General features: G+C 43.0%; 1 protein-coding gene across 7 annotated transcripts in view; it reads right to left on the bottom strand.

Moving 5' to 3' along the window:
* Positions 1–505: 505 nt before the first annotated feature.
* BEND7 (BEN domain containing 7) overlaps positions 506–13,215 on the bottom strand; it is a 46,886-nt gene continuing 34,176 nt past the window's right edge. For 3 of the 7 annotated variants that reach the window (XR_005565365.1, XM_039386106.1, XM_027722505.2), the window contains 2 exons: positions 7,147–7,197; positions 506–2,427 (listed from right to left, as the gene is read on the bottom strand). Coding sequence is in view for 6 of the 7 variants with exons in the window: in XM_039386106.1 (XP_039242040.1) it covers positions 2,366–2,427; positions 7,147–7,197 (113 nt within the window). In the remaining variant the exon portion in view is untranslated. The other 4 variants (XM_039386104.1, XM_039386117.1, XM_039386109.1 and 1 more) reach the window with 3 other exon arrangements.

Below are 13,215 nucleotides of genomic sequence, written 5' to 3'. Positions count from 1 at the left end.
CCCTAGCACTCCTTATATAAAGCCAAAAAGGTGTGGCGAGACACTCTTTCACTCCACTGGCTCCTTGTAATTGACGGAAGATTACCAGGAACATGTTTTTGCAGGAAATATTTTCTAAGGCTAAACAACATTTGATGAGGGTGTGATAATGAATTACCAAGCATATATCTTTGCCGCTACTCCAAATTATGAGTGTTGGTTTGTCCTTCCCTTGTGTTGTTTCCATAGAAGCAGAGCTTAACCTTTTAAGTGCAGATCACAAAGGCACCTAATTCAAGTAAAATTAGACTTCAAGCATATCTGTACTTAATACTCAAGAGTTATTATGTGTTTGGATATAGATGCTGTTGTGATTGGCAGGGAGCATGGTTTCCGGCTGAGCCAGCTGGAAAAACAGCACTGTGGTGGAAACTTTTAAGGTTTTCCTAGACTTTTCCCTGTGTAGTCCACTAATTGCCAGATAATTCCTCTAAAATATGTGAATCCAGCACAGAACACAGGAACGCACATGCAATTAAAGTTATTTATTGTAGGTTTTCTTTTCTGAACTGACAAAGAGGATTTCCCAGAGATCGGCAACACAACACAATGTTATACACCATTTCACAACTAGTCCCTTGTCGCTTTATTAAGAACATAGTAATTTAAAAATATCTAAATATTTACATATTAATAAAACATATATACAGAAGATTGAGACATTTTTACCTAAATATGGAATGATTTTTTTTTCCTTCTCTCTAATAAACCCTATAAAAAGATTTCTGAAGAAAGTCTGAACAGTAGTCACAGTAAGTAAACACAAATGCAATCTTCCAAATTTACAAAATGCTGATTTCCTTGCTGAAGGGTTACGATACGGACACGACGGACTGGAGCCCCCTGCCCAAAGCAGGCAATTCCAAGCCACGAAGGAAGGAAAGACTCAAAATTTAAGGTTTGCAGTGCACATTCAATCTATTCCACAGTTTCAGAGAGAATATGGTCATTCCTAAAAGTCCATGGAAGGTGGGTGGGGAAGGGCTGGGAGCCTGGTTTCTCAGGTGCCAAGAGAACAAACCGTTCCCGTTGGTTTCAGTGTTATTTGTGGGTATTCTACAACATCCGAGAAACGAGCTTTAGGGTTGTTAAAAAAAAAAAAGATTAAGTATTTTGAAAACCATCCCACTTTGTAATAGCACTTCTGTTGAGACACTCAAAAGGCCAAATAGTTTCCAAAAAAACAAATGTACCTAAGATACACACAGGGAAAGGAAACACAATGGTAAAGGCTCTAGCGCGCTTGTCCATCGAATTCCAGCAAACATGCTCAAACTACCTGGTGATCGACAGGTGTTGCAGGCAAGACTGTCTAGATTTTTTCCCAACATTTTTAAAGTGAATTTAGTGCTGATGAAAGGTGCAGAAGTGAAGGTTCGCATGGAGGGCTGTGTACAGTTTTACCTCAGCCCTGACCTGAAAGGACCGACCCTTTCCATGTCTAAGAGGGTAGTGCAATTTCTTGATCGATTCACTCAGCTGCTGAGATATCAACACAGTGCCAGTCGAAAGGTGACTTTTTTTTAAAAAAACAGGTGAATATTGTCACCAAGGGAAGTGGCTGAAAAATCACAGTGAGCAGACTCGCTTCCTGGAAATTGAAAAATTAACACATTTTGAGATTGAGGTGGTAGGGCAAGCTGGGGGGAACAGTGAGGGGAGAATGACCACCTCCAGCAATCTGCTCTACAAAGATGCTCGAGAGCCACTGCACAAGGACCATGTAGGGGAAATTGAGGAATAGCTTCTCCTTGCTGTAACTAGGAGACTGCTAGGAGGAATCTGGCTTTATTTCCACCTAAATCCAGCAAGGACTTTTTAATCACAGCTGTGTATGACTGGTCATTGGTACCGCAGCAGCCAGGAAAGGAAAAGTGGGTCTGCAGAAGCAAAGAGCTTCGGCAAATCAAGTGCTCATCGAGCCCCCAGGGTTCATGATGGAGAGAGATGCTACCCTGGTCCCTGGGGGCAGGAAGAGTCACCACTTCTGCGTGGCTTAAGATGAAACACTGCTGGCAAGCATACAATCATGTGGAAAAATACAATCATGGAGGAAAAACAAAGGCAAGAGAACGACTTCAGAGTGGATACCCCGCTAATTCAGTAATGCATTGGATATGGAGGGAAATCACCTTTAATTAAGATGGAGAACAGTGAAGCAATCTGGCAGTTTTACACGGAAAACGCATGGAAACAACACAAACTTGTAAGGAAAACTGTATGGATGTCCATATCCTCCAGTATGCTGAAGTTCTCATGCCGAGCTTGCGAGAATGTTATTGACAGGAGAGGGTGTTTCTATCCGCTAAGAACACTGATGTGAAATTCAGACTGAAAAATCTGGGTTTGCATCTAGCAGATGATCTGTTGTGGTGTCAAAAAGGTTACCTGGAGGGAGAAAGAGTTTGAAGAAATAGGTTAAACACCCATAAAAATTTAACATATCAGTAATTTGCAACAAAAAAGTTGATATTTTAGAATTATGGAAATTACGTATTTGAGTTTTAACTTTAATTTTGTGATGGGGCTGAACTGCTGGTGTGCACACAGGCAGCGGCTGCTGAGTTCCATTTAGAGTAGAGCTCAATTGGCTAAATAAAAGCAAATTAAATAGATTTTTTTGAATACAAAATTTGCCAGCGAAGTTTTTCACACAACACACAGTGCAGCCCATTTCAGCGCTGCACTAGGCTCTGGCACAAACTGCACTGTGATGCTCACCCCTTTGAAGTTATGGTTCTGAAGAAGTGAAAAAAGCACCACATGAATTTTAAACCTGGACTACGTACTTCGAGATCTTATTTGGAAAAAAAACCCCAAACACTCCACAGCAGTTTAAATGCATATGGGAGAATACATATATATATATATTTTTTAATATATATATATAAAAGGTGCACAGTATGATTATATCCCATCTTTTTTAAAGCACTTTAAGAATATGCTTTTTCTAAACAGAACAATGAAAAGATGGACAGAAGAATTACGACAAGAGCGCTAAGAACACAGGGCAAATAGAAGACAGACATCAATCAGCCTGAGAGGCAAATACACCCCAATGAAAAGCAAAGACTCATACAATCACACATTGAAAGGATAAAGATTTATATTACAATAAAGGATTTATATTTAAGGTTTCAAAAAGGGTTTTTCTTTTTTTCGCCTCCAAGTTTCGTTTTCTTGATATTGTATTTCAAGAGAAAAGGAGACAACCTGTATAGAATTGGATTGTTGCTGTTTTCTTATCATCTGTTTCTTTACCAAGAGATTGCTCTCATCTTTTCACAAAGCTGTATCACCCCTAGACCTGAGGATTGGGATGTTAGTGTTTCAGCTTCCTTTAGGGATATCAAAATTCTTTCTCATCTTGAAATTAACCCCAGCGTGGAGAAACTACACAAACTCTCAGCTCAGCTGTGGTCCAAGGAGGGCTCCCTCATGGTCCTATATCTGCCTATATCTTTCAAATTGAATTTTTGAGATAAGGATTCAAGAAAAGGGTGTTTCAGCTGGCTTACATTTGCTTCCACATGCAGAACTTATGGGTTATGCCTTCCTTTTCAAATACAAAATTCAGATCCTTCACAGAAACTGCAGACCAAAATAAGATGAGCCTTTTTGCAATACCAAATTAGACAGAAAGATTCTAAAAGCTGCCACATTGTCATCCTGATAAAGATCTATCTCACACCTTCTAGGTATCCTGTATCACCAGGAAACTACTCACTCTTCCCATTTAGCCTGCAATAATTACCCCTGGAGTTGTCTGTTCTGTCTCAGCTCAGGTCTGGATGCAGCCTTCAGCTTTTGGTAGGTGCAAAAGCTGGAACTCTGCAAGACCTGAGCTTTGATAACATTTGTTACAGAAAATTTTTCCAGTATTTTCTTGAGATTTATTTGTCAAAGGACCGAAGTTCTCAGCAAGTTTAACTGCCACAGTTTTTGCAATTTACTTTAAACATCCTTCAATCAACAGCCTTTAAAGCCAAGGCCCTCTTAGTGTGGAGGGTGATTTTACAATGCGAGCATCATTTCTGCTCTGAAGTGCTAAAATATAATTGGGAAAAAGTGTCTTCCTCGGTTTTATGAGGATATACCATCTCCATTTTTTACCAGGCTTTTGAGTTCCAAAAGAGAGTTCTGAAAACAAAACACCCCCTGATCTCCTCAGAGCCCAGGACTTTGCTAATTGTGGGCTCAGAGGGAGCTGGTTCAAACCAGGCTGTGTGCACCTGCACCAGCGAACTGCGCTCAGAGCCCGGTCCTGCTGGCACCAAAGGAGAGACACCTCCAAATGCAACTGGAGCTGACCCTCCCCTCCCTTTGGAAGCAGTCCTCTTCCCACCAATAATGAAGAGAGCTGAGAGCAACCACACCTCTCACTGAGGTGTCCCAAATGAAGTCTCAGCCAGAGGGTGTGATCCAAAACTGTGTTGATTGAGGCATTTCAGCATCTCTGTTCCACATATATCCAGATCTTCGTCTTCATGCCACCAGTGCCATAGGCAGGACTGACAGAGCCAGAAACGCAGATTAAAGGTATCTGATTTTTTCCATTTTTTTTGTCACCAACATTTGCCATTGATTCAAATAATTCTCTCTAGGGTGCTTTTCCTTCACAAGTCTTTTCAGTTACAGAAGATCGAGACAGCAACCATTCACAGGTAGCTTTTATCTTTTCTCCCCATCCAGTCTCCTGCAAGATCCCCTCAAGCAACCCAATTCACTCTGGTTTTATTGTACCAACACACCAGGTTAACCACTGATGACTGGATCATTTAGGTTGGAAAAGACCCTCAAGATCATCAAGTCCAATCATTAACCCAGCACTGCCAAGCCCACCAATAACCATGCCTCCGAGTGGCACACCTACATGCCTTTTAAATCCCTCCAGGGGCAGTGACTCCACTGCTTCCCTGGGCACCCTGTTCCAATGCTGGAAAACCCTTTCAGAGAAGAAATTTTTCCTGAGTCCATGATTTATCTGCAACCAAGGCCCATTGCACCAGGCACTGTACAAACACACAGTCAGAGAGCCTTTTCCCTGAAGATTTTTCAAGCTAAACAGAGAAGACACCTGAATGAATTTTTCTTTAAAGAATCTGTCAGTAACACTTCTTTATAAAACTAGCTGTACTAAAACACGGAAAGACCTCTGTAACAGTCATATCCCACCTCTTTTGCTATTCCTTGATAGAAAGCATCTGTATTTTGATTCATAATAATTACTGTCATTATACTGTCTGTATATCACTTTAGATATTTTGCTTCCAACAACAGTATGATATGACAGGGGTATGTACTATAAAGAGGCACTTGCACACATATAATAATGGGTGTGAGTCAAACACTTGGCTTACAGCCTGTGAGCATCACTTCCCCCCCAGTGCAATCTGCAGTGTGGTTTATTTAGGCATTCTTCCATGGGTACTATGGAGTAGTACGAATCACAAACAAGTGCTCCAGCTGAGAAACTGCATGCATGAATGCTCAAAGGTGCACAAGCAAGCATACCACAATGGTGATCTGCTGTGGAGAGGAAAGGGTGTCGCCTTCTCTACTACAACCCTCTCAGCACCCTCATTTCCACCCCTGATGAGCGACACAAGTAGTAACTACAGAAGCCGCGCTCAAAGAAACGCGCAGCAAACCGCTACTTCTGCTCCTTAATGTGATTACCAGAGCGATGAAAAGATAACACTGCGTCGCATTAGCAACCTTTATGAGGGTCCTCTCGCAGCGGAATTGCTTCCCTCCCTGATAAAAGAAACGAACAGGATGTCACTTGGAAGAGACCTTTCAAGCCAGAGCTTCCTGCATCCATTATCAGGAGCTCACCCTGAAATATTATTCAGCGGCTGGCCAGGAAAGCAGCGCGGCAGATCCCAGGCAGCGCGTGCTCCCAGCCCCCGCTGGGACCATGCCAGAACCAGACTAAAGCTGCTTGTCCTCCCAACTGCTCCGCTGGTCCTACTCCTTAGTAACTGCACGTGCTCCGACAGCGCTCCACGGCTGGCAGCTGCTGCTCCTGCACACAGCCGCGGTGTGTGAGAGCTCCTTCTCCAGCCCTCAGGCAATTAGGGATTAGGGAGCCCTTGCACAAGAGACAGATGCTGTGATGGTTACTGGTGGTCTGTCCTCCCCACAGCTGTCAGGTACTGTGCCATGTGCTCAGCAACCCAGTTATCACCCCTGTCCTGCTCCTCACAGCAATGGAATCGCTCATCTCCAACCACTCTTCATTGTTGCACCTTAGAAATAGCATAAAACTGCAGTATAATCCTTGACTCTATTTGTCTGCTTAAGACCTTGCCTCCTTTTAATTTGGCTTTAGGGATAAGGGGCATCATCTCAGTGAATTTACAGGGAAATGACTCTGAAATGCAGGGAAATGACCATCTCCCCAGACTCTGGCCCCACTGCATTTTCAGAGGATGGCAGCTCAGCTCCTGTCATCAGGGCACCTATAGATGGACTGACTTTTAATGAGAGGGTGCTTCAAATTTCAGTCTCGGCTTGTCTTGATTTCAACACCAAATGCAACAGCGCACAAATATGTTATTTCCCAGTCCACACAGCTACAAAGCCAAGCTGCTGTTTAGCAACTGTCAAGCTTTTAAGGCAGGGTGGCTGCACTTCCAAGAATAAGTAAACCAACACTTAACTAGCATATAAATATCTCTGCAATCCTTCTGTGAGTCCAAGATATTATTGCTAATAACTTGGACAACCGAACAGATGCTGAACACATTACAAATTATTGTGTTTGTCCCTACTGATAACTCTGTTAAAAAATAAAAAGTACTCCCAGAAATATCAGGGATGAGCACAAGTCCCTGTCTGGCATAAGAAGGGTAACTTACTGGCCTTATTAGCTTAGCTGCTCCCATGCACCTTGAGGTTTTATGAATATGAAACTGAGGGGAAAATGTTAAGATTCTGATGCATTTGTTTTTTAATACAGGCCACTCAAAACTTTAGATAGGAGAGTCCTGTGTGCAATTACCCAGCTGTACACGGCAAGCCAGGATTACTGAAAACTGCTTCTGTGCCATGAATAAACAAATACACATATTGGAGGCTGATAAAAATTTTAATGCATTTTACCTGTTTGTAGTAGAGAAATGTCCGGCTTCTCATCACAGTCAGTTGCCTCTGCTGATTACAAATATAAACAAGAAATCTCATTACTTTCACTGAATAGGGGAATGCGATTAAAAAGCTACAGACTGTAGAGTGATTTTGCATTTTCTATCTGCTTTCCTCAGCTGCAATTTGCAAGTACTCAGTTAAAAACTCACCGCTTGGAGGAAAAGGTCATATAATAAAAATGCAAACTCAGAAGAGGGAGGTCGGTATTAAGAAGCAGTTTTGCCAGCAATGGGATGGAGCAACACTTGCTCTTTTTAAGGTTTCAGGGTATCTGTATGATAAAAGGAGTTGCGATTGTTTGATAAAGTCACAAGAAAACCCCCCAGCGGTACCTTGGAGGAAGAGCCTCCCAGGCTGGAACTCCACCCTCCGACCGCTGTCGTCACCCCATGCCTGCAGGGAAAGCCTGAACACCCCCATTTCTGCACCCAGACTTCCTGTGGCCACAAGCAGGCTCATTTTGCAGGGGCCAGATTTACTAGGGCAAAATGTCTTCAAAGACACAGGTGGGTGCCCAGTGTAATTAAAAGAGGCACGTAACCATGCAGGCAATTACTGTGTATGTACACACACGTGCTTTCAACCCACGGCTTACGCAAGACCATTTGACTTAATTTGGCCCACGGTGAAGGAAGGCTAAAAGCCTAATTTGTTCATCTCCCATTTGCCAGAGGGCAAGGGTATGCATAAAGATAGCTCATTGCGCTCAGCAGATGTGCAGGGACTTGTCAGGCTGTAGTACCAGGATGGTGCATGTGAACTCTGAGTAAGTCATAGGTGTGTAATAGGAAATTGGTGCCTAACCCACGCAAGCCCTATCCAAAATCCTACTACCTTTGTCTTTTGCACTGCAGCATGATATTTAAGGCCTTCATAGCACAGCGAGATCTTCAGCAAACTAGGTGAGGTCGTAAAGGACAAGCCCATTATTAGTGAATCATAGAATGGTTTGGGTTGGAAGAGACCTTAAAGGTCACACAGTCCAACTCCTCTGCAATGAGCAGGGGCAGCTTGAACTAGATCAGGTTGCTCAGAGCCCTGTCCAATCTGAACTTTAATGTTTCCAGGCATGGCACATCTCTCATCTCTCTGGGCAACCTGCTCCAGTGTTTTACCACCCTCACTGTAAAATCTTCTTCCTCGTGTCTAATCTAAATCAATCCTCTTTTAGTTTAAACTTATCAATTACACTATACATGGTCAGTGTGGTGGATATACATCTACTCACATCCATTCACTGCACAATATCCATAGGGATCAAATCTGACCACCGCTGCAGATGTCCTGAGCAACTCAATTCAGCTCCCACTTGAAACTAATTAGATAAGTGTCCTGGTCATCTTTACCATGGTTCTGCACGTGAGGATGTTGAGTTGTTGCCTTTATGATGACATTGTAAGAACTAATCCAGATCCTAGTCTACACCAGTTTCCTAATGTAATTCATCAATCCTTGGCAATCCACCCCTGGACCAAGAGGCTGCTGTGTCTCCCATGTGCCTGGATGTTAGTTTACTTTTTAGTTGTATGGTCTCTACTCAGTTCTGCAAAATTAATTAACTAAAGAAAACATAAACAAACTAGGAACTCTAGCATTAAGCAGCTTTCCTCCCACAGAAGGAGGTTTAAATGCAGAGCCCTGACAAGTTCACGGCAGAGACCTGCGACTCCATGCCTTGAATCCATGCCTGTTTTTTGCTTTTTGTGAGAAGGTGGCACGCTAGGTAGAAACAAATTCAGTACAGCTCCCTGTGAAAACGCTGAATTTTGGAAGGGATGGGTGGCTCACTAAATGGGAAGAGCTGGTTTGAATGTGGACCAGACTCTCAGTGATAGAAGGACTGGATGTGCAAGGGAGGAGACAGCACGGTGCAACAAGCAGCTGAGAATCAGCCAGCAGGATATACACATCTTAAAAAATCTGGAGTGTCAGCCTGAGGCCAACTTCTAGCTATGTTGTGAAGAACTACCGGCACCAGCTGATTCTGTGGCACAGCAACTCAACATGCAAGAGACAAAGCTGTATCTGGCCCCTTGGGTTAAAAGGACCTAAGCTATGAAAATGGGGGAAGCCGGATCTGAGTGCTGGCAGTGGACTGGAGAGCCTTCCCTCTGTGAATATCAGGGTTGGTGCCAACAAAGGCTGCCCACTCAAGCGACAGCTCTTCTGGAAATCTCTGCAGCGACACCTGAGGTAGGACTAGAGATGTGGTCACCTTTCTGCCTGACTGCTCTTACACCTGGCTAACACTGAACTCAGAGGAAGGCAGTAATACAGAAAGAAACAAATAGGAGTGAGGAACTACCTTGCTTTCAGAAGATAAAGACTCGAGTCTCCAGCTTTGCAGAACCAGAAGATACCTGGCCATTTTAATCTGGTATCTGATAGATGAGGTTCAGCTCTCTACCAATTGTTCCAGTCTCGTTCCTCATGCCAGCACAAATGTTTAAACAGTCACCAAGACCAGATCCAGTTAAAAACTGACAACATGGCCACAGGAATGCCTGTGCCAGAGCCAGAAAGGGAGTGGGAGCACAGCAGATGCCCAGGGAGCTACTCACTCTTCTCAGCAGCTGCCAGAATTTGTTTTATCAAACTAGATGTGTAACTGCAGCTCCAGGTGAAGTACGACACAAAGGAATGACAAACACCTTGACCTCCAAACATGGATATAAAACACCAGCTTCTCACATGTCATTCCAAGCAGGAAAGAAGGTTTGCCTTTGACAACCGCACCCACAGACTGTCAGCCAAACCTCACTTGTCTTGAGCCAGCTTGCAAGACAAGGCAAGCAGGAATAGATCCTACTGTGGGAATTCAGAGCCTCTTGTCTGTCCTTTGCTTAGACAGAGTTCAGTAGCTCTTGCAAAACCTCCCTGGTAGTTGTTTCCTTAGATTCCCCCCAAACTGCGTAGCTTCTGACGCACAGGTTTGCCTCTTAAGAGTAGACTTGCTGCTTTGCTCCTTGGACAGACGTAGATGTGTGCCCAGGGCTGGGGAGTTGAATACAGCAGTTACTCATTTCAATATCGCTGTTTTTATCTAAAATACTGGTCATAAACACACTGTACCACATGCTGGACTTCATCCTACATCCTTCCTTGGCCCTGTGTATATTGCTGATCTCGTGCAGCATGTAGATATTGTGCCAAAAGCACAAACCAGGGAATTAGAAGAGAAATAGAAAGAAAAAAAAACCCCAAGCTCATGTAAAACAATGGAAGCAGTAGTTTGAACAAGGACATGGGAGAAAAGGCATATTTCCAAGAAAAAAGTAAACTCTTTTTTTCCCCTTCTTTCCCACTACTTTACACTGCAACAAGGTGCTAATTTTAAACAACAATTCAAGAATGAAGTGCCACAGCATGTAATTTATTTAACTAATACTGTCTGAAAACTTTCAGCATGTTTTCTAACAGTGCCATGTTTTCCTTGAAGGAGTAGGGCAATCCAAAGTTTCCAGGTAATGCACAAGGTAATCACTTTGCATGAACAGCTCCTACCCTGTGTAACTCCGGCAGTATTAGAATAAAATCATAGAATATCCTGAGTTGGAAGGGGCCCATAAGGACCATCCAAGTCCAACTCCCGGGTCTGCACAGGACAGCCCCAAGAATTCCACCATGTGATTATTTACATATTGTTATTACGTATTACCCACACAGCATCAGCTTTCCTGTCTCACCATGGACAGCTGCTACGGAATAAAGGCTCATGGGCTCTTCAAAACATAAAAAGGGAGGAAGAACTTACTGTGGCAGATGTGTGGCCCCTGACCTGCTGCTTATTAATGGATGGAGAGTTTAGTAATGAAAAGGCTGGAATGCTGTGTCTGGCACAGAAGTGACAGGAACAGCCAGTCAGTTCCTTCTGATTTCACCCGTTTTAAGATCCCTCTTAAAAGGCACTTTGCATTGTAATTCATGCTGCTTTAGAGAGGAAACCTATCCACCTGCCTCATCCTTTGACTTCTTCCTTTCCAGGGTCATTTTGCATCCCATCCCATCCACCAAAACTGTTCAGCTCCTTTCCTGGGAGAAGACAGACCTGGCACTACGAAGCTACAGTGCACTGTGCTGTTGGCATGACGTGGGACCAGTAGTCAAGGCTGAACAATATTATCATACTCTTTAATTTTAATCATAACATCTGCTTGTAACATTAACCTCGCAGTCTCTTCTCCCCTTTGTGACAGCCAACTTGTGAAATTTTGAAAAGACTGAACAAGGCCAATAAAAATTTAATGGCAGTGACAGCTTTATTCTCAGATCTAACAAATAAAAAAAAACTCTACTCAGGTCTCAGATCTCAGGCAATAATCTAAAAGAACTAAGAAAAAGCCAAAGTAAAATAAATAAATTAAAAAAAAAAGAGTATTTCCAGCTATGAAAAATATTGTCACTGATTCAGAACTTAAATGAATTTTTATTTGGCTTAGGATAACAACCTTTCAAAATCTACACAGGGGAACTATTTTCTAGAAAGCAGAATTTTTAAGTAGTTTTTTTTTTTTGATTAGCTTTCCAAGTAGGGACCTTTTTCAGTCCCTAATTCTAGGAGATGAGCCAAACACGTAAATAAGGTTGAAGTTGGGCAGCATCTATGATCCAGTGATCATGATTTCATTTAATTTGGAAACACTCATGGGAGTACACCCTATAGAAAGGGGTACAAAAAGCAGATCTACCCCATTCATTTGCTGGGATTCTCTGAAATTATCCTTGAAAGCTAGGGCAGGATTTACGTTTTCAGACTGAAATAATGTTTCACAGGATAAAGTGGACAGGTCTGCTCATGAATGCAGTGTCTTACTGTCTGGTTTGAAATGAAAAAGTAATCAGAGGATGTACTGGATGGCTCAGGGGAAGGCAAGCAGGATGAAAAGCCTGCCCCTCCTCTCTTAAATACGTCTGCTGTTAAAATTTAGCTCAACATAGTGCTGACTAAAAAGTTGTCTTGTGGCTTCTGTAAAATAAATGGATCATCTTAAGCTTTCTCCATATAAAGCCTGTGCATTATGGCAAACCAGGAACTGATGTAGATAAATAAGTGTGATCAAGCAGCAGTGAGACACACTGGCTCAGAAAGTCTTGGGTGAAGATTAATGCTGGCTCAGATCTGTTCTTTGGGCACCTTAGTCTATACCTACAGGTTCAGCTCATGTTTCAGTGAGCAAGCAGAGATAAAAGTGAAAGGGAATGATCTGTGAGTGTGCACATGAGGACACTCACTCAGGAAGGCTCAGCCCCTGCTCCACCACCCACAGGCAGCCTGGAAGAACTCAACAGCTCAGCCAGAAGAGTGATGAATCCCACATCCCGGTGGCTGCAATTCCCACAGTTTTAAGATTCCTAAAAGCTAAGTTTTGCAACACAGAGCCCTGGAACAGCTTCTCCTAGGTCAACCCTCCCTCCATGCCTGCCCTCCCCTCCTGTTTTGGTCTCTGTAAGTTACACACAATTTTGGCATGATTTCAAAATGAATACTTAAATAGTGCAGTTTTACATCAGGATAAAGCTGCTGAGGGCTGAAAGATTAGGCTAGCAAACATTTCAACTAGTCCTATAGACCTCCACCGGCTTCTGCTAACAGCCATCTGTGGACACAAAATATGGGACTGGATGGATCTGTCGCCTCATCAGCATTAGATTACTCAAATCAGAAGCTCACAGTTTTAACATAAAAATACTAACAAATCTTACTTCAACAAGATGAGGACGTTACTGCAACCAGTTGTCTGCTCCTGCCTCTCTGCTCAGATCTAGTGTTTTGCTGTCACAAAGGCCTTGGAAACATCTCCTTTGCCTCAGTGCAAGGTCAGGTTGGGTAAACTTAAGCCACCAGTGGAGGTGGCAGTGGACGGAAGGGTGCAGATGGCCAAGTGGTGTGTTCAGTCACTTCTGCTACACTGAAATGAGCATGTCTCCCTGTGGCTGCAAGTCGAAGAGAAATCATGGCGCTTCAGGGATTGGCCAGTAAACTAAACAACACAAAAAAAAGAGCTTTTCTACCAATCTAGGGAT

Source organism: Pipra filicauda, unplaced genomic scaffold, assembly GCF_003945595.2.
Source record: "Pipra filicauda isolate LSUMZ 115617 unplaced genomic scaffold, ASM394559v2 scaffold119_size3216105_pilon, whole genome shotgun sequence".
NCBI lineage: Eukaryota > Metazoa > Chordata > Aves > Passeriformes > Pipridae > Pipra > Pipra filicauda.
Note: the sequence above shows the minus strand (reverse complement) of the source record. Positions and strands in the feature narration are given on the sequence as shown.